This window comes from Zonotrichia leucophrys, chromosome 4 (assembly GCF_028769735.1).
Source record: "Zonotrichia leucophrys gambelii isolate GWCS_2022_RI chromosome 4, RI_Zleu_2.0, whole genome shotgun sequence".
Classification (NCBI taxonomy): domain Eukaryota; kingdom Metazoa; phylum Chordata; class Aves; order Passeriformes; family Passerellidae; genus Zonotrichia; species Zonotrichia leucophrys.
This window is the reverse complement of record NC_088173.1, coordinates 31,260,437-31,283,258: the sequence shown is the minus strand read 5'-3', so window position 1 is coordinate 31,283,258 and position 22,822 is coordinate 31,260,437. Positions and strand designations below refer to the sequence as shown.

At 40.1% G+C, this 22,822-nt stretch overlaps 1 protein-coding gene across 1 annotated transcript; it reads right to left on the bottom strand.

The window, feature by feature from the left end:
• Window positions 1-530: 530 nt before the first annotated feature.
• Window positions 531-20,570, bottom strand: EIF4E (eukaryotic translation initiation factor 4E). Its single transcript, XM_064711035.1, has 7 exons — window positions 20,419-20,570; window positions 11,409-11,515; window positions 9,739-9,834; window positions 7,712-7,775; window positions 5,739-5,852; window positions 3,122-3,261; window positions 531-1,265 (listed from the first exon to the last, which is right to left on the bottom strand). Exons 1-7 carry the CDS (start codon window positions 20,434-20,436, stop codon window positions 1,151-1,153), a joined length of 654 nt encoding a protein of 217 aa, XP_064567105.1. The 5' UTR covers window positions 20,437-20,570; the 3' UTR covers window positions 531-1,150.
• Window positions 20,571-22,822: the final 2,252 nt, after the last annotated feature.

Here is a 22,822-nt window from a genome sequence, read left to right as displayed (position 1 = left end):
CACTAAGAAAGAACAGTAGCCACATTGATATAATTCCACTTTGATTTAGGGTGCTATCTAATAGGTTTATTAAAAGTTTCAACAGGCTATAGCTCCAGACTTTATCTTTCTTGGAAGACACTACAATAGAAGCCACAGTAGAGACTGCCTTGTCACAAGAGGTACAAATACTTGCTGTAGAGATGGAGAAATAAAAGGACAAATCTAGTTGTCTAAAAGACAATTCACTGTACACATTTTATTTACAGTTTTGTACACTGTCTTAGTATGAATGGGACCGCTTTTCTACTTGAGCCATTTTAACCAAAGCAAAATAACCTAAGTAATACAAAGTGTTAAAATACAGCATAAGATACAAAAACAGACATACTATTTCTAGTAAGGAATGTAAATTATGGTGTTACATTAAAAAAAAAAAAATCCACATTTATGTTCAGGAAATCACACAAAAAGATCACTGATTTGACTGAAATGCATAAATCTGTTGCAAAGCTCTGATGTTACAAAAAAACCAAAAAATTACCAAAGAATGCACAAAATTCACGTTTATTCCACCTTTGTCATACTCCCAGATTCTTCACCAAATGTTACATGAGCAAAAACAACTGAAATCAAAATATCACTAATGTTATCAAATAGGGAAAAGAAATAAATTAATCTAGCAGCCATCAGCAGAGGTTACAGCAAAGATGATGCTGTATAAAAAAATTGCTAGAAAACTGTATGCACCATACTCTTTTCCAAACCAGCAAAATCTTACTGCATACAATGCAAATGTAAAACAGAGTAATTTCCTGCAGGTACAGAAATGCAACTTCTTTTCTGAATACTGTAGATAAACAAATTACTTTTTTGCAATAGTAATGTTTCTACCAAGCTATTACAGAGTGGGCCAGAAACACACGTATGGATTTGGGGGGTGAAGTGTGCTAAAATTCCGATTGGTAACGGTTACTTCGGCCAAAATAGAAAAATTGAACATAGAAGTAGAAGACAAAGGCGAATGAGACTTCTCACAAATCTTAGCAACATTTAGATGGAAATCAAATTTAAATGTAGTCCACTCTGCTTTTGAAGAGGCTTTGGTTCAGCTCCCAATCTCGATTGCTTGACGCAGTCTCCTATGAAAGAATACTCAGAAGGTGTCGCCTTAAACAACAAACCTATTTTTAGTGGTGGAGCCGCTCTTAGTAGCTGTGTCTGCATGGGACTGATAACCAATCACTATCTTTGGAGGAAGTCCTAATCTTTCCTTGTATACTCTCCTGGAGAGGAAAAGAAATAAAACAATAGTTTAAGCAAAGTCCTTAAGAAGGAGTTAGTATCAGGACACCTGCTTTTAAGATCTTTGGACGCCATTAAAAAAAAAAAGAGTTGCCCATTTGGAAACAATTTCTCAGATATGAATAAATTACTTGAAATATGATTTTTCTAGTGTATTGCATCTAAATCCAAGTAAATTTTTTTTAAAATGAGTTACCACATAATAGGACAAGCTCTTCAAATAAATAAATTAATCGTAAGAGGCCTAAATAAATGCAAAATGGAGGGATTCTATACTGCATTCATGTGAGTATCATTAAACCAAAAAGCTGTATTTCCACATACAGAAACAGAACAGCTATGAAGAACTCATGGTTCACAAGTTCAAATCTACTGAGATGATAAAGCCATGATAAACAGCAATTCCCTGGAACAGTCAGCTCTAATCACCCCACACAGCGTGGCTGCAGAGAGTTGCTGTCTTTCCTTAAACTACTGACAGAAAGCAGACATCCCCAGACCTGGGCATGGGCACCTTAGCCCACAGAAGCTTTAAGAAAAACCACCTTGGACCTTACGTCTTCAGAGAAAGAAGCAGCAGTACCTGCCTTAGACACAAACACACCCACACACAGAGTGCTCCTTAGCACAGAGTGAGATCAAAGTCACTAATGGCCACTCCTGTCTGGAGTTAAGGTAACATGGGAGCAAGCAGGCAACATAACTTACCTTGGCACTTGTGTCAGTTTGCAAAAATCTTTCTCTAAAGGAGTCAACTCCTTAGTTAATGGTTATTAACATTCTAAAATGCTGTCTGATGCCTACTAGGTTTTACTGCAACATTGTGGTAGCAGAAGATGAATACCTTAGTTTTGCTTGTTTGTTATTAAACACTTATCACAGAAGCCTGGAAACATGACTGTATAATTAAATTGTTAGTAGGAGGCAGACACAGATTCCTAAAGGCCCAAAAAAAACCATGTATCAAAAGAGTCATCAGGTGGTGAAAAAAGTAAGCTGCTATGTCTGACGGTTCATGTTTGGCTTAAGACAGATGCACTAAGCCAGGAAAATAAGTATTTTCATGGGTTTGCATAAGGTAAATGGCCTACCATGACAAATTTAACAGCAAGTTATTCTGAAGTATCAGTACTACAGAAGCCAATAAATACTTGTGTAATTAGTAATTGTAACCACATAATTGTGTAAATAGTAACTGTGTAGTCAGGAATACTTGCTACACACTAGAGCACAACATGCATTTTCCATAGCACAGACTCAACGTGAGATAACTACTGCTGCTTAACTTAAAGACTACAGCATGCAAGTCAAATAACCCACAAATCATCAGCACTACTTTATCTGTACTAAAACAGAGGCAAAACATAGGATGTGCTGTAGTTTCACAGCACTTCACTGTACAGCTCCCCCCCAAATTTGTGTACATCCTTCTGTGCTTAAGACTTGCAGCACCTTTCATATCTTATTTGTAAGCATCACTTTCCTGGAAAAAAACTGTATCAATGCTCTACTCTTACTGACTACCCACCTTTACAAACTGGCAGGCTGGAACAGATTGCACATTACCTACAGCTGTTAATTACAATGCCTTGTTGTGAAATGAGAATTTTTGCCAAGATTTGTGCATGGGCATCTGTTAGTAACTACTCTGAACTGCAGCACTACCTCCACAGTAGTTTAGAAGCGAAGAACTGAAGACAATTTGGCACAGTTCCTTAGGCTTGGGATACAGCTTTGCACAGGCTCCACTTGCCTGAAATGCCTCCTCCCTCAAGCTAAGTGGCTTCACATGCTTGGTTCCACTCCACAGAGCCGAGGCAGCGAGCACGTTACTTACCCTATATGCGTAACAGCATCCCTGTTTTCACATTCAGTTGTCCATATTGCTATTTTATCACCCTTAGTTCTAACGTTGACAACAGCACCACACACATCATCGCTGTAGTCATCGAATGACTCCCCAATAAGGCACAGCAGCTGCGAAACAGAAAGCAGTTCAGAGTCAGAATCCTGTTCTGTAGGCAAGCACTCAGCGTACACAAGGACCGAGGAACACATTTTACTGCCTACAGCCACTTGCCACACAACAATCGTTTTCTATTTATTTCAGTGTCTTCTTCCAAGTATTTCAAGTTCCAAATATTACAAGTGAACACACTCTAGCAGGGCATCTTCCTTCTAGTCTGAATTTTCCATTCCTCCTCCTCCGCCACCTGCTGCAAGTTCTGACACAGCTGATCATTTCCACAGTGCTGCCTTCCACCCCATCTTCCCAATCCAAAATAGGAGAAGAATTAAGCACTCTATTCTTCTTTCTACAGGACACAAAACAGGTGGACCAATCTGAACTTTCAGGTGTTTCTATCCATTATCTAGAAAGAATCTGTCAAGGATTATTTGCACAACATCAGGTACATAAGGTTTCATTTCCATGCTGAAGTCTATCAATTTAGAGGTAAATCTCACTGCAGCCAGACAGTAAATGCCACCCAATGAAATGTTACTTCTGATCAACACAGGAAGCTTCAGCATTTCCATAAACTGTAAAGTGGGCATCAGTGATCCTGAACAGGGTTTAATACAATGCACCAATGCAGGTGCACAAGTAATACAAGATTCTTCCCCCCAGGTTTCTAGCAGTGAAGCTTGGAATTGGCCAGGAACATCAGACCTAGCAAGGTCACAGCTCCATGCAACATGCTAACTGTGAAAGTGGTATTTAAAATGTTCAGCTTGCAACTTGTAGAATAAGCAATCCTGATACTCAAAACTAATGGTTTCTTGTGCTTGAGACAGATTCACCTGGCTATGCTGAATTAAAAAAAAATACAATCTTTCTGCACACTGAATGTGCAAATGGGCACTCTTTTCCTTCACTTGCACAGTACATTAAATACACCGCAGTTATGTCAGTTTTGTGGTATCACTTATAACATCTGGAAATTCAACATGTTTGCAACTTCTCAAACAAAGCAGGTCTTCCAGTACCCATCAGACCCACAAGGGCTGGCTTACTCAAGGAAATGCAAAAAGGACAAAGTCTGCTAATGAATAAATCAGGTATAACTAAACGTGCTTTAAATGTTACACCAAACATTTGGTGTAACAGGCTGCACACACTCACTGAGTCATTCAAGCTATAAATAGCTGACATCAAACAACACACAAACATGCAAAATATCAACCAACTGTCTTAGTTCACATGCAAGCAAAGATGACTGCCATGCTCGATAAACACTCCTCAGGTACATTTTTCATGAGTGTTGCACAACAGGGAAAAAAAGTCTTCTCAAATGAAGTTTAGTTCACAGTTAAGATTATTATATTATAATAAAAATTTGTTCCAAAGGGGAGACTTTGATTTCTATTGCACAAAATTGGTTGTATATAATTACTGGAATTAGAAGTGACAGGGTTGTTTCAGGGCACTTATCACAGTCACCTGGGTATTTAGGCTCTGTGCCATGCTCACTGCTAAGCAAAAAGCAGAGCCCTCTGGCCTTCAGTTTGCACAGTCTATCTACATGTTTCCAAGCCATATGCCATGGCTACCAGCAGTCAGGACTCACACATGCATTAGGCCAAGCACATGCAGCAGGATGTTCATTTGCTCACATGCAGTCACACTGCCCAGTACTGTAATGCTCAATGCTTAAAATCACAACTACAATGACTACCAAGATCCTGAAATTCTGACATTTTGGACACCTCTGTTTTGATTCTGAAGGCCTTTTCTCCCTTTCAAAGGGGTGCAACACTCCTTGCCTCTCACAACAACAAGGCCAAAAGATGAGAGATTTGCCAAGACTGCTGTGCATTGTCCTGTCTGCAATCCATGTCCCTAAATCCTAGATCATGCTAGACTGTCTTAGGCTATTCTGAGTCAGTTCCTAGACAACACATTTTTCTGTAATACATTTACTGCAATCCACACTAGAATTTACCATTCAATTCTATTCCAAAGAGATAAGTGCAATGGAAAAAAGTATTTTTATGGTGTGGATATACAGGATGAATGTGCTATTACTGCCTATCCCAGCATTAAGATAAATACACAAAAAAGTAAATCTGAAAGTCCCTTGTTCAACAAAGCCAAAACCTGAAAACTATTCCATTTTTAAGAGTATTTGTAAAACAAATTGTTTTATCAACTGAACCAGCAAGTTGCACTCAAGACTGTATTTTCATAGTAGTTCAACAGTAATGTTCTGTACATTACATGGGAAAAGCTTAATCTGTCCTACAGAACTCTCCCTGTTACAAGGAAGCATTAAGACAGAATACACCCACATGAAGATCACTGTTGAAAAAATATGATTCAAATCCAGCCTGTCAATAAAACCCTACAGGACACTCTGCTGCCAAGCAGTGAGAGTAGCACAGCAGCCAAACATCAAATCAGTTAAATCTATTTTCACACAAACACAAGGCTCCTCAGCTCCACTGGTGCTTACTGTCTCTAGCCAGAAGCGATCAAGGTCACTTCGTCTCTGCTGCTTGTTTAGTGTAATTAGCCATCGGCCTCCTCGCTTGTTCTTCTCATCTTCCCACATGGGCTCAATCCCATCCTGCAAAGAAAGGCCACAAGTTAAAGCAGACTCCATCTCGTTTTCCTCAAGAGCCACCAAAAGGCTAGTGATAACTGGAACAGTTAGGAAAGAAAGAAGTGTACAGTTTAAGACACATACCAGAATGTCCTGAAATACTGTCTCACACCAATATCAAACTTCCAAAACAACAGGTGCACACTAGTGAATTTTTGGTTCCACAGAAGCATCACAGTCCCGGCAAAAGTCTTAGCTACATATTACATTTTAAAAAAATCCTGAGGCAACAAGCAAAGACAACCACCTGCTTTGCCCTGCATTAAACCAGAACACAGCTGCTAATTTTATCTGGAGTCCTTATTTTATGTCTTGCATTCAGTCCAAGATCAGCCAAGTGCTTCTTCACTCATGCATACAGATTATATCACTGAAACAGACACCTCTGGCAGTGTCTCTCAATGACTTCCTTCACATGCAAGATGAAAATAAGAATTTTTACTGTTGGAGAGAGAAGGAAAAAAAAAACAAAACAAGATACCCTTTCAAAGCAAGATCTGATTCACATTTTGCCCAGGGCCCTGCACTGAATTAAATTATTCTGTATGTGCTGATACAGCAAAGCAGGAGCTACTACTCCTGTATCAACCAGCTATGCTGCACTTCAGAAAGTCATTAAAAAAGTAATTGTCTGAACAGAGGAATTCTGTAAGAACTGCCCACCAAAACTTATGGCTGAAAACTAAGTGTTCAACATGCAGGATGGAATGGTGTCATCTCACTTTAAATATAACACCCTCACTGGCAGCTACAGAGCTTAAACCACTTCATCACCTTTAAGAGGACCTCTTAAGAGGTCACAACTGAAGGACAGCAGTAAGAGATTGCCTGGAAGCCTGAAGCAGTTGCCAATTCTATACCTGTTCCATGAAGTTACATAATTATTACTGCTTGATGACAAGCAAACAGAGCAGATACACACACTTAATTAAAACACAAATTCAGAATTGATGCAAAAAATACAAGCAATATCCATAGATACCCTAATCTCTGAAGGGCCTATAGCTTCTTAAAATTCTAGTAAGCTTTCTCTGTCACCTAGAATACCATTACCTTCCCAAACCCAAGCAGCAGCACCTCTCCACCACAAACAGAGCACACAGACTGCTGAGGAGCCCCAGGCTGCAGCTACATTTTATGAGCAAAGGAGGAACCAGGCACCAGCACTTCAGGGAGTACTGAGGTGCAGGAATCCAGAAAGGAAGCTGCATGATAGAAGCACTACCAAGAGTTAGGATTTAACTTAGATCCCCAGCTGAGATCTCTGCCCGAGCTGAGGCATGATTTCATGTACACTTTCCCCCATTCACTAGTATGGATACTTTCACAGAATGTTCTTATTGTCCATGTTGGGTGCACTCTTCTATTTCATGCTTAAGTAATACAGCATTTACCTGGTAGTATAGAAATTATTAGGAGTACTGTGGATGTGGCTAGCAGTACCCAGAATGAATATGGGGCAACATTGCTGCCCCCCACAGACATTTTAACTCATTTCACATCAAGTGACAGAGCTGGAAAACCTTTTATATTAGAAAAAATTACACTTAATTGTTTGCACAAACATCTCAAATGTAAAATGAAGACTAATACAGTCACAGATTAAAATCTAATGTCTAATGTGTGTTAAGCAAGTGTTTGCAATTTCAGACGTGATAACCTGATTTTCAGACAATGGGATTTCCTCAAAAAAATTAACAACTTTATGACATTCCCAACCATGTTCCTAAATGTCTTAAGTGAAATAACTGGACAGTGTCTTGCTTAGTCAGGAAACCATCCATCAACACCCTTCACTCAAGAAAAAATGTTAGCAAGCCTACCTTAAAGAGCGAGTAGTCACAGCCAGGCATTAAATTACTAGAGAGCTGGATATGGTTGTATAAACTATTGGAGGGGAAAAAAAAGCAGGATTAGAAACAAAGCATTGTTTTAAGGTACAAAATTCTTAAACGAATTTAAGACATGACTAAATAAAGCCCAAAAATTAAGGAGCAATAAAGTTATTTCAGAAGCAACCCTATTTCTTTAGTGTTTTTAACAATATAAAAGTATCAGTACTAAGATGTTCTAGACTTAAAGCAGCAAAAGGGAATATGAACCTCACAACTGCTTTTAAACTAATTTCCAATGCTTCTTTTAAACCTAGTTCTAAGGTTTAGAACTGAAGTCCAAAGTTATTAGGAGCATAACTCACTGAGCTTTCATGGCAAGAGGTTCTGTGTCCATGAGTATTTAATATATTCATGGAATAAGGAGAATTGTTTCTATTTCTAGGGCTACTCACACTGCTTAGAGTTTTCTAGGAGAAATGCTCAGCCTTGCTGTTTGATACAGTACCCTAGGTATGAATGCTGTAGGCCTGATAATTCAAATTACAGACTCAAAAGGCAAGAACAGATGATAGACAATAAAATGTATATTCAGAATTAAATTTACAACCGTGCAATTCAGAAAAACAATCAAAGGAGTACATAGTATCTCCTCCTCAAACATGGAAAAAAATGCCTTTTTTCATCCCTAACAGGTCAGACTTCAGAAAGAGGCCCGTACATTTTACAGCAACCTGTAGCCTAAGACCAACTAATATTGAGGCATAGTTCAGCATCAAGAAGAAAACTGATTACTATGATGTTCTAACAATGAGATATCACACAAAGGAATTTGTAACACCAGTTACAAATTTAACAGTTTGCCTCTTTCAAGTCTACCTTGACACCGAAATTTTCTCCCCAGAGCAACACACCTATTTCCCACTACAGCCACAAAGGAGGTGTAACTTAACTGCTGGTGGCTGATTTTACACCTTCACTGCAGACATCTGGATTACTTTTTAACCACCAAGACTATCCTGGTAATAGAAGCTCAAAAACTTATCCTTAACCAACTTGAGCAGTGAACTTCAAACAACTCAGCTGCCCATCACATACCCCACTGCTGTCAGCTGAGTGAATCACAGTTTGCAGTCATCCTCACTGCAGGAATGGGAAAGCTGGTTACAAGCCCAGAATCCCATTCCCTGTCAGGACTGCACCAACAAAGTTACTGAAAAGGCTGAAGCATTTTTCCTGCCTTTGCTAATGGGTCACTGATGGGTCCTATTGCTACATTCTGATCCCATCTCCCTCCATGGGGATCACATCCAAAAAAAGTATGCAAAAATGAGAACCCCATCACTCAGTGTAGCATGAAACACTAAGATCAAATACATAATGCTTTTTTGTTCACTCTCAGTGTTGCAGCACTTGCATTTTCTCCGTGTTTTAGCATTATGGCAGGCAAAAATCTTGATTGAAGCAAGTGTTTGGAAAGCACAGGCCCACCTTCAGGGTTTTTTATTGCTGTTGGAGCCTAACCACTTTCACAGACCTTCAACTTGGAATGAAGGTCATTTCTTCTGTAACCTCCAACAAATTTTTTTCAGGAATGCCATTAATCTGCATGAGTCTCAACTACCATGCTCCAGATTCAGGCACTCTTGAACATGCAACATGAGCCATTTAATCAAGGAGGGAAACATGGGGCCATGGAAGTGGCAATCAGTTGGCCACCAGAATTTACAGGTCCATGTTACTATGAGATAACTACTGCACAAATTAAATGTTCCACATGTCTGTTACACACACATGAATATAAGCAGTGTTGCAGTGCTTCAGCAAGACAATGCGCACGTAAAGGATGAAGAACTCCATTTGCATTTTCTTCAACAGACTTCATCTTCAATTTTGCAAGTATTTCAGATTACACTAAAGAATTTGCAGTTAATGGAGTACTTATGGGTTTTTTGACTTGGACATAAGCTGCCAACAAATCCCAAAATGATCGTGCAGATTGAAAAATCTTTACTTACGCCCAAAAATCCTCAACAGTATCAAACTTTGAGATAAGACGAAGATTTGCTTGCCAAGTTTTGCTCTTGTCATTTTTAAAAAACCAGAGTGCCCATCTAAAGGAGAACAAAATAAAAACATATAGAAATTAAAGTATATTAAAAATGTAATTATTTCTATTGTTATATTCAAACGAATTCAAAATCTTAATATATTATGAGCATGGAAGTCAGTTTGCTTTCATTACAAGAATTGCGTCAGACTTTATTAATCCATTAGGTAAATATTTTAAATAGCTTTGGAATTCTTTTAAGACTCTAAACTTCAGAATGTTTCTCCTTGCTGTCACTGCTAAACTGCAATCCCCTACCACAAACAACTGATAATGGTCTAAACCAACACCGATTCAAACTGGGCTCCCTGGCCAGTAATTTCCTTGTAAAGGTTACATAAGCAAATTAGATCACTCTAAAGCTATGTATGACATGAAAGCTTCCCAAGCATTCACATACTAGGAAAGCATAAATTTTAAAATGCAAGCTGCATTTTAAGCTTACTAATGGCAACCACCTCAAATGCCCACAAATTGATTGCTTCAAGTTTTAAAAGTAGCATATATAAAGACAAGATTGAATGAAAAAAATAATCTGAGTACAAATATCAAGACAAAATTGAACCTTTGACACAACAACGCTCTTTCTGAATCTAAAAAGCATCACTGCAGCAATTTAAAATGCTGGAAGAGGACACCTAATGAGGCATTTAATCAAACAGTTGGGTTTTTTTTCCACTCTGATCATTTCAGTAGTGTTGAAATAACTCAGGTTAGCACTAGGCTATATTTATCTTTTCTCAGCAGAGAGCTTTAAATCACTAGGTGTCAAATCTGTTGTTTTGAGACTCTTCCTGACATTTCAAACCTTGTAAAAGTTTACTCCATTCCAGTAATAGCCTCACTAACACTTGTAAGGAACTGTTAGCATCAATTTAGTCAAGGTGTTCAGAAGAAAGAGAAGGAATATGGAAGCCAAAAGACAAGGAAAGTGGGATACATGCAGCATAGCCCTACAGGGAAGCACTGTTTTCCATACTTGCTCCAAACTTAAACTGAGACTAAAGTATCACTTGGTAAAAGGTACCTGCCAACAATAAGTACTGAGCATTCCACAGTAACTCATCAGCTCACTTGGGAGAAAATGACTTCCAAGATGGTCTTTTTGAAGCTCTAAGAGGGCTTGAATTTCACTAACTTTGAAATATAATATTAACTGCAAGTTTTTACCACCAGCACCTTAATTTACCCAAGTACAAGGCAGAATGCAAGGTTTCCCAGTTCTAGTGGCAGCAGCTTCATCTCAGTGTCAGCCTCTTAAAATACACCAGACAAAATCAGCAAAAGCTCTGCCTGCCTCCAACTAAAAGCAAAGTCATGCTCTTTCAAAGTACCTGGCTGCATTTTGAAAACTTGCAAATGCTTTCAGCCTCTGTAACTGCACTACCTGAAGAAGACTCTGAATATTAACATCAGGATCAGATTCTCCTTACTCTGCAACCCCACTGCAAAAATCTTCAAAAAACCCCCTGAGAATTCCCAAAATATTGCTATAGAATATAAGGTCAACAAGAGCTGCAAAGCCACAGGCATTTTTCTATCCCTGGCAAAACTACAATCAGTTTCTGTACCATTTACCTGTTTTGTAGTGGATGTTTAATATACTGTTCAGGGCTGGCAACCTCCTGACTAGGTGCTGGCTCGGTTTTCTCCTCTTCTGCAGGTTGGGGGTTGGGAGTGGTTTCCTGTTTGAAGAAAGCAGGTATTAACACATTCCTTCTTTACTTTTATTGAAGTAATTTAGTTTTCTGAAGCTACTTTAGAAAGGGTGAAGCTAAGAGTTCCTATAATTTATCTTGATTGTGGGCCCACATCACATAATGGAAGCACAATTTGTATCCCTTTATTCTTCAACATCTGAACAGGTCCTACAATAAGCACTAACTTCAGAAATTTGCATTCTGCCGTTCAGTGATTTGCTTCCTATGTAATTTGTTTCCAAAATGGTTTACTATACATACTTGTCTAATTTTGAAATAGTTTTGAGAGCTCTTTTAGAAATACACAATCTATGTTATCTAGAATATGCACATCTAGAATAAATTCAGAGAATAACAACTTCAGAACGAAAATTATTTTTATCAGCTTCTGACAGAGCATCATTTGAAACAAGTGTACAGGCTCTGTTATTTAAAAAAATCTATTAATACAAGTAGAAGATAAAAACTAAAATTCTCAGATCTAAAATCAGCTACTGCAAGCAGCTAGAAGCCAAGCTAGTGCAGTTATCTTTGTATTTGCAATATCATCATGAACCAAACAGCAGAATTTGATTGAACACACATCAGTTCTCAAACTTCCAACTGAAATAAATGTACTTACTGGTTTAGTATGTATTAGATTGATTTCAAGAGTTATTTTACAACTTTGTAGAGACAGCTCTAGAAATATTTAATATACTTTAACATAAAGTAGTAAATTATATTCTCTTTGCATGCAAACCCCCTCAGGCTTGTCATTCAGTTTGAGAAGTCGCTGTGTCAGATTTGAAATTCTAATGCCTTCCCATCAAACCAGGGAATACAAAACTTTATTGTGAGGCCAAGTGTCCCTGCCAGTTACCACCATCCCTCCCTAACCTGCAATCCATGCTGGAATATTACAGAAACACAGGAGAACTGTAGCTCCTTCCCAAGAGCTAACACAAAAATGCTTGTACAGTTGACCCCATGAAAGAAAAAGCACTTCAGTAATATAAATAAAGGCCAAGTACAGCAGACCCAAAGGCTCCAGACATTTCCAAGTGTGGCAATATAAGAGTAGTATTTTAAAATTAATTTAAATTTTCTGGCTTTAACAGAAAAAAATAACATAGGAGTGAATTAAGTAATGTTAAGCAATCTAATTAATGGAACAGTTTACTCCAGACTTCCACATACATTTATCACATCAAAGCTGTTGAAAAGTGGATTTGAAGTGATAACACTGTTCTATCTCCAAACACCCAGCTGGCAAACTCTCCTGGATAACACCTGAAGATCTGTCTTAACAGGGATTTTCTTTTCATTATCAATATATTTAACATTGTTAAGCATGATATTACGCTTTACATCACGGAAGTTACTCCCTTATGGTTGACAATAATTGAGAATGCCTAGTTTAAGACCCACCAAGAAAAATACCTCATGACATTTCAGAACACCCACATGCACCTGCACTCACAGTGAAGAGACTGACATGAGATCTAACAGGAGCACTTGGCCAGTGCTTTGATTTACACAGTAAAACAGCACAATTCCCTTCCTCTAAATAAAACTAAATGCTTCCTGAGGATCTCCCAAAGGGATCATCACTAACAAACCCACAGAAGCACAGTGTTGAAAAATTTGTCACATCTCCTCCAGTGTAATATTAAAAAAAGCTAAACAGACCTTCAAACAACCATAGAATTTGAAGAACTTACTATCTGGAAGAGAATTTCTAGTGTTACCCCCACTTACTTTTGGTATCCTTCATCTTTAATCACACAAAACCATCCCACTGAACAATTCAAGACAGACAGCACACAAGCTGTGTAATTCACCAAGGAAGCACTTCAATACTTCCTCCTTCACACTATCTGTACTACAAAGAAACAAGTATAGACAACAAAATTTAAGTGTGGCTCCTTCAGGGGCTCCTAACTAGAAAATTCAGAAAAGTTACACATGCAAATACAGTAAGAAAAATTCTGCTGATGTGCTGGAATAGCACTAGGTTTTGTGATAAAGCTTGCTTGCAGTCACCATACTCTGCAGCTGTGACAGCTAATATTCACAACTGATTTACAAATGCTATTACACTAGGAATTTTAACATCAAACAGACTCACTCTTGCTGAATGCAGATGCAGAGTATCTTCCAAAAACAATTTCGGTTGGGAATCTCATGTTTGCTCAGCAACTAGCTTTCAACATACAAAGAGCTAATCCCAAAGTCTCCCTGGTCACTCTTCCAGAATTATCACAACTACATAAAATGGAAGAATCAATACAAAGCCACTGAGCACATGCAGGGCTAAACTGTTTCATAACTTCTAACAAAAGACTACATTAAAAAGGATTAAGGTAGAACAGTCAGACAAAAAGAAAAATACAATGAGCCTCAATACCTGCCTGGTACACTGATAATCATCATCCTTCACACAACTACATGAAATTCTGGTTTTGGACAAACAGAAGACATCTGACTCAGCACATGCATTCTACTTAAACCACCACAATATCAAGTCTCTTCAGATATTCTGAAAGCTACATGGCATTCATGAAACTCAGACTAAGCATTATTCAAGCTCCTGTCCAAAACAAGAGAACGACAGCGCAGCTCCAAGGCCCACCTAACAATGACCCTGACCCAGGACTGTGCATTTCCCTCAAAAGCTATGCCACCAGAAGAGACTTTTTTCAACACCAGGCTGCCCCATTCAAGGACAGCTACAGGCCTACACACAGAACTTATTATTAAAGAACATTATTTCTGCCTGGCCTCAGAGAGAAGCCTAAACCAGCTTATTGCCACTTCCTTCTGTTTCCCACAGCCATCAAGGAAAACAGAAAAATAACCATTTTAATTTTGGGCTGGTTAATCACAATCAACTCCTCTTTCCTTTCATGTAACCTTTAGCTCACTGCTCTGAGCACCAAAATGAAATGCTTGTAATACCAAAGCACTTCCTGTTATTAGTCAAATAGAAGCTATCCAAGTTTGTTAATTGGTATTTAAAGTCAATTTAACATCCTGATACCCAAGAAATTCTACAAGAAATTCCATACAATTCTATTCTATAAATATCACATGAATTAATGTCCACATTTTTAGCAACCCACAGCTTGGAACCCTGCAATTGCAACACTATTAACCAAAGTCAGACTGAGTCCACCTGCAGTTTCTGGACTACTTTATTTAAAATCCTTCATAATACTTTACCATTGCTCATAACTAATGTATTCTTTAGCCTAAAATTGACTCTATACACTAAGTAACCATTGGGTTTGCTGCTTTTAAAAGTAATAAAATAGGGTAGTACTACCAGATAAACTGGAAAGCACGGCCAATCCCACTTCTCATACACAAGACAGCACATAATTAAGTGACATTTCTTCACCACCCACACGGTTTTTGATGTAGGAATCAGCCTGCAGAAGCCCATGAAACATCTGCCTACTCAGCATTTAATGACTCTGTATATCTGCAATTACTTGGATTCGGACACTTGCAAATTTAATTGGTGTTATTTACTCTTTCTCCACAGCACATAATGACCAACATATCAAAGAAAGGCGTGCACGTCACTGGGACAGGAAACAAAGCATTTGCAATAAAAACTGCTTCATCAGGTTTGTTTATTAAGGAGAACAAGCAGCTTGACTAGGTTTTACCAAGGGCTTTCAGATGCTGCCCAGACCACATTAATGCCATTAGCTGTCTACAGAAGTTGTTCAGCAAGTCCAGTTGGTGTGCAACAATTACTGCCCAAAAGGACAACCTGGCACTATTACATGCTCTTGGTGAAGGCTAAGAGAATTCATTCATGGAAGAGGCTTTCCAAGTCTGTTGCGTTAAACCAAAGTAAGTGATTTATGGAGTTTTCACCTTCTTCCTTAGAGCTTCTAAAAGAAGAAAACTGCATGTGTAAGTTACCTGATGTCTTGGGAAAACAGTTTCTACTATCTGCTGGTGCTTACGTGTCTTGTGGGTAACTGCTATGACACCACAGTTAGGTTAATTTCCAAAGCACAAAATTTAAGAGCTATTTATTTCAAAACATTCTGGACCAAAAAAAAAAAAGTTTAAGCACACCCAAAAGCGTTTATTACATCCTGTAAGAAAACAAATCAAGTGATGATTTGACACACAACTCTGGAATGACTGTACAGTTGTAAAAATCATATGTAGTACATGGAATAGCAACTGGAAAAGAGGTACTAAGAGCCACCTGTTACCAATTTAAAAGTGTGAAGTAGATTTCCAGGCACCAGGACAAAGAAAGGACTCGTAACACAGCAAGGCATAATAGAGAGCAACTATCCTAACTGCATTCATCATTACTTAGAACACCATAGATTTTTAGATAGGCAATCACTATCAGAACACAAGCATGAAACCGGATTTTAACTGAGTGACATCCCCTCACTTTACAACAGAAGTGAACATGTGTACAGGAGAACAGGAATAAAAGACTAAGTAAAAAAGTCACACACTTCCTCCATGGTCAAAGGTTTTCTAGGAAATACCACCTCAGACTTAAAAGATACAGAGTCTCTTTATAGTCCTGTTAACCTCTGCAAAATGGGTTATATACTCATAAAAATGCCCATCAGATTTTTGCCATTTAACTCACCAACTTCAAAACTAGCATTAACAAACAGGTTTACAAGCAATATCAAACTACCTCAGTGTCTCTGAGGGTTTTGCAGCTGCCTAAGCAAGTTGCCCTTGCGCTAACACCTCTGACCCCAGCCTGCACTCTGCTGCTGCCTTTGCTACTGAACACAAATCTACCCATGGGATGAGCTTCCACATAGAACATTCTGTCACTTCTAAAGCACTCTGACAAGAAAACTTCCCAAAAGTGCTGGGGAGAACAGTTCAGATGATTCAAAGAACAAAAAGCCTCTAGTCTCCCCAAACACTCCTACACAAAAGACCTCCATGTTTCACAAATATACCGAACCTCTGGTTCAACAGAGAATTTTATATCCGCTGAAAATTAACAATACGTTCAACCTTCAGAAAATAATTTAATGTAGAATGTATGAATGGTCAAAAGAGGTCTTCAAATAAAATGTACTGGATTTACTACTGGTAGGCCCAGTGATTGCAAAGGATGTCATACATACAGGTTATCTGATGAACAGTTCAGAGCACAAGAGAAACAGACCTCTACTAAAAGAAACCAACTTTTAAACAGTTAAAATTTCTGCCTTACATCCACTAGACAGAATCAAGGACAACTGGCAGGTGAAGGCCACTAACAGCAGTCATGTCACAGCACACTCACATCTGCACATCACACACTCACACCTTCCTTTCACCAATGCCCTACACAGGAACAGGTTTTAAACTCCAATAAACGAGGACTACTGCAAGACAATAAACAGCTTCCAAACTCAAGTTTAACCTTGACTACAGAATATTTCAAAAGTGAAAGACAATTTAGCTGAGGAACAAGTCACATTAATTGACATTAAAAGTCGGCATTTCTCTTTCACAATGCAGGCACTCTACCAACATCCCTTATTTAATGCTCCCCTCTATCTCCTCAAAACAAACTAATCTTTAGAAAGCTGCCAAAATGGACACATTTTCCATCAAAAACTTTCCCATGTACCTCCACACCTGCATGTAGTACCAGTAATGAAACACAGCTTGATTTCATACGCTATTTTTATGCGCTTCTTTGAAATAAGTTTGGTATTTTATATGCTATGTGAAATACAAATATTTAAAATTGCTTTCAGAAAAAGGTTTATCTCAAAATTTACAAGATGTACAACATACTCCTCTTAGAGGAAGTTCCATACTCACTCAGATATGCTACTTAAAATTCACAAGCTTGTGATAAATATCCTCAATTATAAAATAGCATGAAAGGTACCTCTATCCTGTATCATTTCAGAAAAATGCAATAAGCAAGCAACTGTGTTCACTGCAGTTCAATGCTATACTGACTTCAAGCAGAGCAAGTCACTGACTTCTACAGCAGGAATACCCAGCAACAAGAGCAAGTCTGAAGGTGAATTACACTTACATGCCACCTGTCTGCAAATAATGCAAAATAAATACCTTTCAGCCTACATTGAATTTTAGGAGCTATTATGAACTTCCCAGAATTTTAAGATCCTGTACCTCTATGCTTGTAACTCCTTGAGATAACAGTTTCTTTTAAATAAGTTTTGATTCCCACCTATGTAGGATTACCTTCTCAAACACACACTTTTCAAATTACAGATAGCTGAAACATCACTGTTGTAGGCTTTAAAAGCAGAGTTAAATTTACAATAATTGTATTTATGACAATAACTGCCATTAAGCAAAAATACAAAAGAACCATGATGCCATTTCCAATTTGCACAATGAGAAATGAGATTCATATGCACCTAGAAGTTACAGGCTTTGTGCAGATATATTTTAAAGTCACCTTGGGTAAATTACTGTTTACTAAAGCATTACTACTGGTTTTGTTGTGGACTTTTGCATGGTTTTACCTGATCATATTTAATCCTCAAAGGCTGTATGAGCACTCTAACAGGTGACAAATCTGCATGCTCTCAAAAATCAATCTGAATATTTTTAAAAGAAAATCCTAGACATCACAAGAAAAACTGAGAATTCTAACTTGCCAGTGTTGCAAAGGCTTATGCCCTCCTTACAGCGGTGAAGTAAACCACAGTGAAATTGGTCTGTATTTAAATGGAATAATCTTGCTTTTTTGACAGCTATTATGGGACTCTCTACAGAACTCTCAACTCAAGTTTCTGTATTTGTTAACAGTCTGAAACATTTTTCAAGCCTCTGAAGGCTTTCAATGTATGCTACTTTTGAAACCATCACAGCACTAGAAACATCACTGACCTTAGTAGAAGCCTGTATTAAAAAAACCAAAAACCAACCCATACTCAGTTGTATTTTCATTTCCCAAGACACACTCTCCCACCAGGAAAGCATTACAGATGCCATGTCTACAAACCCAGGTCCAGATTTTGCAGGTGAGCAACAGAAAGGCCTCCCTATGAGGAAGAGGTAATCCCTAAGCACACATGCAATTAAATTGCTCAGCTGCAAAGCACGCAATGTTTCTGCAACACCTCTGACCTCAGTCACTATGCAAGTGTAACTCTGGGCTTAGGCAGGAGAAGGAAGCCACCTACAAGGACAATAAACAAAGACTTTGTTATTTACTTCAATTTGAAAATGAGCAAGCACAGGTGATAGCTGACTGGTGGATGTGAACACACTGCAGCTACAGCAGAACATTCAACAATTGAGTTAATTACTTAAACTCTTGTGAGTGCTGCCCCATCTTCTGCTTTTAAGGGTTCAGCACAACTGCTCATGCTTAACTGGATCTAGGCAATCAATCTTGCTGGGACACAGCACGACAAAAGCAATTGTTTACTTTCTGCTACATTAGGGCACATCTACCTCAATGTGCAGATGGAGTTAATGGAGAAAATGATGCAAAGACAGTTTTTGTGTCAGCAGCACAGCAAAGAAAGCAACAAGGCACAGGCCTTCAGAGTAATTTCAATTTCTAAAGGCTGTATTGCAAATTATTTATTGCAATTTCTACTAAGCTCCACAGTCACCACAAAGCACTGCACTGAGAGGAAGCCTTCATCCTCAGATATGTGGGCAACAAGTCAAAGAGTGGCTTTTGGATGTGAAAACAAGTGTTTAGCACTGGCTGAAGAACATGTGAAAGGTGCTGCTGGCAGTCTGTCTTGCTCTTCTAATAAATTACACTCTCCCTGTACAGAACTGCTGCCATGCAATTTATAAATGCTGACCCACGGCAATCTCTTCCTTGTAGGTAAAAATATGGGGCTCAGTCCACAGAAGAAAACCATTAAGAGAAAAATCAGTGCCCCTAACACAAAAGAGCAAAACTAGTCTTTATATAAAACCACTGATTTTCAAACTTTGTTCACTTTGTCTAAATGTTACAAAGCCTCCCCAAACAGCACACTGGCTGTTTAGCCACAGCTGGTATGCACAGCAGCAAGACACCAGCCCTCTTTAACTGTGTTTTCTTGTAACCCTAACAGAGTCTTCTGCTGTCCTCTCCTCATGATACACAATCATGTGGGATTAGAATAACAACTGTACTTGGATCACTTCCAGCTGCTCCAGCTCATTATGGAAGTGCGGGCTGGGGCTACGTTTGTAAGACCGAGCATAATACCATGAACATAACTTATCACCTGGAAAAAAAAAAAAAAGAAGTACTGAATTATCATGAAAAGTCTGAAAAGAAAAAAACCAAACACCTCTGGAATAAAAGATGACACAACCTGGCAAAGACGATTTCGTTTGCCGGGTCTCACCAGCGGGGCTGCTGTCGCGGCTGCCCCAGCAGCGCGTCTGTGCCTTACCGAGCCCGCGCTCGCTCACCGCGGTGCCTCTCCCGGGGCTCCGGGGCACAGCGCGCCGGGAGCGCGGCCCTTCCCCGCAGCCGGAGGAGCCGCCCCTGGCCGCCCGGCTCGCCGCGGCGGCGGGAACCAACATGGCCACCCCCACCGCGCCACATGCGCCGGGCGGGCCGGGCGGCCGCCGGGGCCGCGGGCGGGGCGCCACACAATGGGCGCCGCCGGACCGCGGGCCCCGCTCCTGCCGGGCCCCACCGCAGCCGCGGCCGCCGCACGGGGGTGGCGGTGCCGGCACAGCCACAGCGCCCGCCGCCCCCTCCCCCGCCCCGGCCCCTGCGAGCGTGCGCTCCTCGCCGGCCTCCCCGGCCAGCCGCCTCCTGCCTGCCCGCCCGCCCGGGGCCCCGCCGCGCCCTCGCCCATCGCGGCCGGCGGAGCGGCGTCTCGACGAGGAGGAAGAGGATCAGGATGCGGTGGGAGGCTAGCAAGGGAAAGGCGGGCGGGAGAAGGGACCGCGGCACTCACCGGCTCCACCGCCGCCATCTTAGAGCGCTCGGATCGCGGACGCACCGCGGGGCGGGGCGGGGGCGGGTAAAGGCCCCGGGCCGCACGTGATTGGTCGCCTGGTGGTCACGAGCGCCCGGCGGCCGTTTGGGGCGCGCTGCCCGCCGGGAGATGTAGTCGTCAGGCGCGGGGGCCGCTGGGAGCCCCTCCTACTGTCGCCCGGGCAGGAAGAGGCGGGCGGGGGCGGGAGCGCCCTCTGGCGGCCGCTGCGGGAGCGGCACCGCCTGCGCCGAGCGCACGGGGCGGCCCCGAGCGCCGGAGCCGTTTCTGCCTAGAACGCAGCGCTCTGAGGCGTCCTGTGCCCCGAACGCAGCGCTCTGGGGCGCTTGTGCCCCGAACGCAGTGCTCTGTGACCCCCTGTCCCCAGAACACAGCGCTCTGGGGCCTCCAGTCCCCCAAGGATAGCGGTGTGTAGTCCCTTGTTCCTTGAACACACCGCTCTGTGACCTCCTGTCCCCAGAACACAGCACTCTCGGGCCTCCTGCGCCCCAAACACAGCGGTGTCTAGCCCCCTGTCCCCGGAACAGAATCAGAATCATTTAAGTTGAAAAAGAGCTTTAAGAACATTGAGCCCAACTGTTATCCCAGCACTTCCAAGCCCACCTCCAAACCATGTTCATGGTCACATCCACGCATTTTTCTGAACACTGTCAGGGATGGTGATTCCCGCACTGCCCTGGGTAGCCTGTTAAACCCAGCCATGGGATTCATTTTAGTGCTGTGATTTGATTAGTACTTATCAAAGGCAAAGGGTTCAACAAAGAAAAACACAACAAAAATATAATTGAGTTCTTAACTTTTTGTAATGCTCTTGATAAAACAAATACCGTAACAGTTTTGAAAGTTAAAGAACTGGGGCATATCTTTATCCTAGGGACAAAACAGAAATTGCAATAGAAAATACTTCTTCCTAAACCATACAATTTTCAATCACATTATGACGGCAAAACAAAAACATAATCTCTGAAATTTGTACATTCAAAAAGTACACGAAGCTTTTTTAAAATTTTTTTTCCTTTTTTTTTTTTTTTGTCCAGTGGTATACAGTTCATTTTACCAATTTAGTACAATTTGATTTCTGGTAATTCTTTATAGATGGTTTGATGCAAAACAGTAATTCATAAATCTTCCTATTTATTTGCCTAATATGCCGCCATATGGATCTTATATTTCACTTTACTTGTTTGGCAGCCAAGCACATTCTTTGACTGCCTGTTTTAATCCTGCCTTCAAGTCTCTTAACATAAACAAAGATAATCCATCCAGAATCTTCTTCCTCCCTGATAATTTTTTCTTCATATTCTTCTGTGTTTAACTTTGCATTTTTATTCTCAAAGAGCAAAGTGTACAGACCTACATTTTACAGCCCTAAACATCATTTTACTGAGAAGAACTATAAGTGAGTGTAAACCACCAAATTGTATTGAATGTCATAGAGCATTTGGCTATTTCATTTCTCTCATGCAAGGCAGGAAGAACAGCATGAAGGTCTCTATAAGACTGTTATGCTTATTAACAGTGTTTAATTAGCTAGATGAATATAGCATAGCTGAGCTCAGAACATGGCCTACCTCATTGGCACACAAATGGGAAGCAAGCATTGTTGTGGTTTGGGATATGTTTTCCTTTGATTTGTTGAGTTTTGGAGGCAAAAAGCCTCTAAAGATGACATCAGAAGTTATCCAACAACTTACAATAGCAATGAGAGGATTATGAGCTACTGTCATCTTTTCAAGTGGCTAGCACACATCATAGACAAGATGCTCAGAAGTGGTGTGGCTGCCTTGCAAATGATATAATCTTCAAACTAAGAGGAAATTTAAGATAGAAAGCAGAGGTATCACAGATACAGCGAGGAAACCCCACCTTTTGAAGTTATAGTAGAGAAAAAAAGGGGCTGAAGTAAAGAAATGCTGAGTATCTCATCTTCAGCAATCCTTCAGGGATTTATCAGTTTCCAGTGTGAATTTAGGTAGTTGCTGGGAACATCTTCATTGTGCAAAGTGTGGCATCCAGGTCAGAGGTGTGTAGGTATGAGCTCTAATTGACCTGCACACCTGTATCTCACTGATTTTTAGAATCACTGTGTTTTATGTCATTGAAAACCTGATCATCTTAGTTTGATTTTGAAACTTGAAAATAAAAAGCATTTTTAACGTCACACAGTATTATTCATGGTTTCTAAAGTGGAAATAAAACACTGATTGTATTTTACTACTATTAAATCTATTTTTATGGCCCTCTGAAGACACAAACAGAGTGAAATTTCTTTGGATATCAGTAACATTCCTGTTGAATTCACTGGGCCAGAACTTCACTCCATGACTTCTACTCTGTTTCCATAGCAAAGAATAAAATTTTTCTC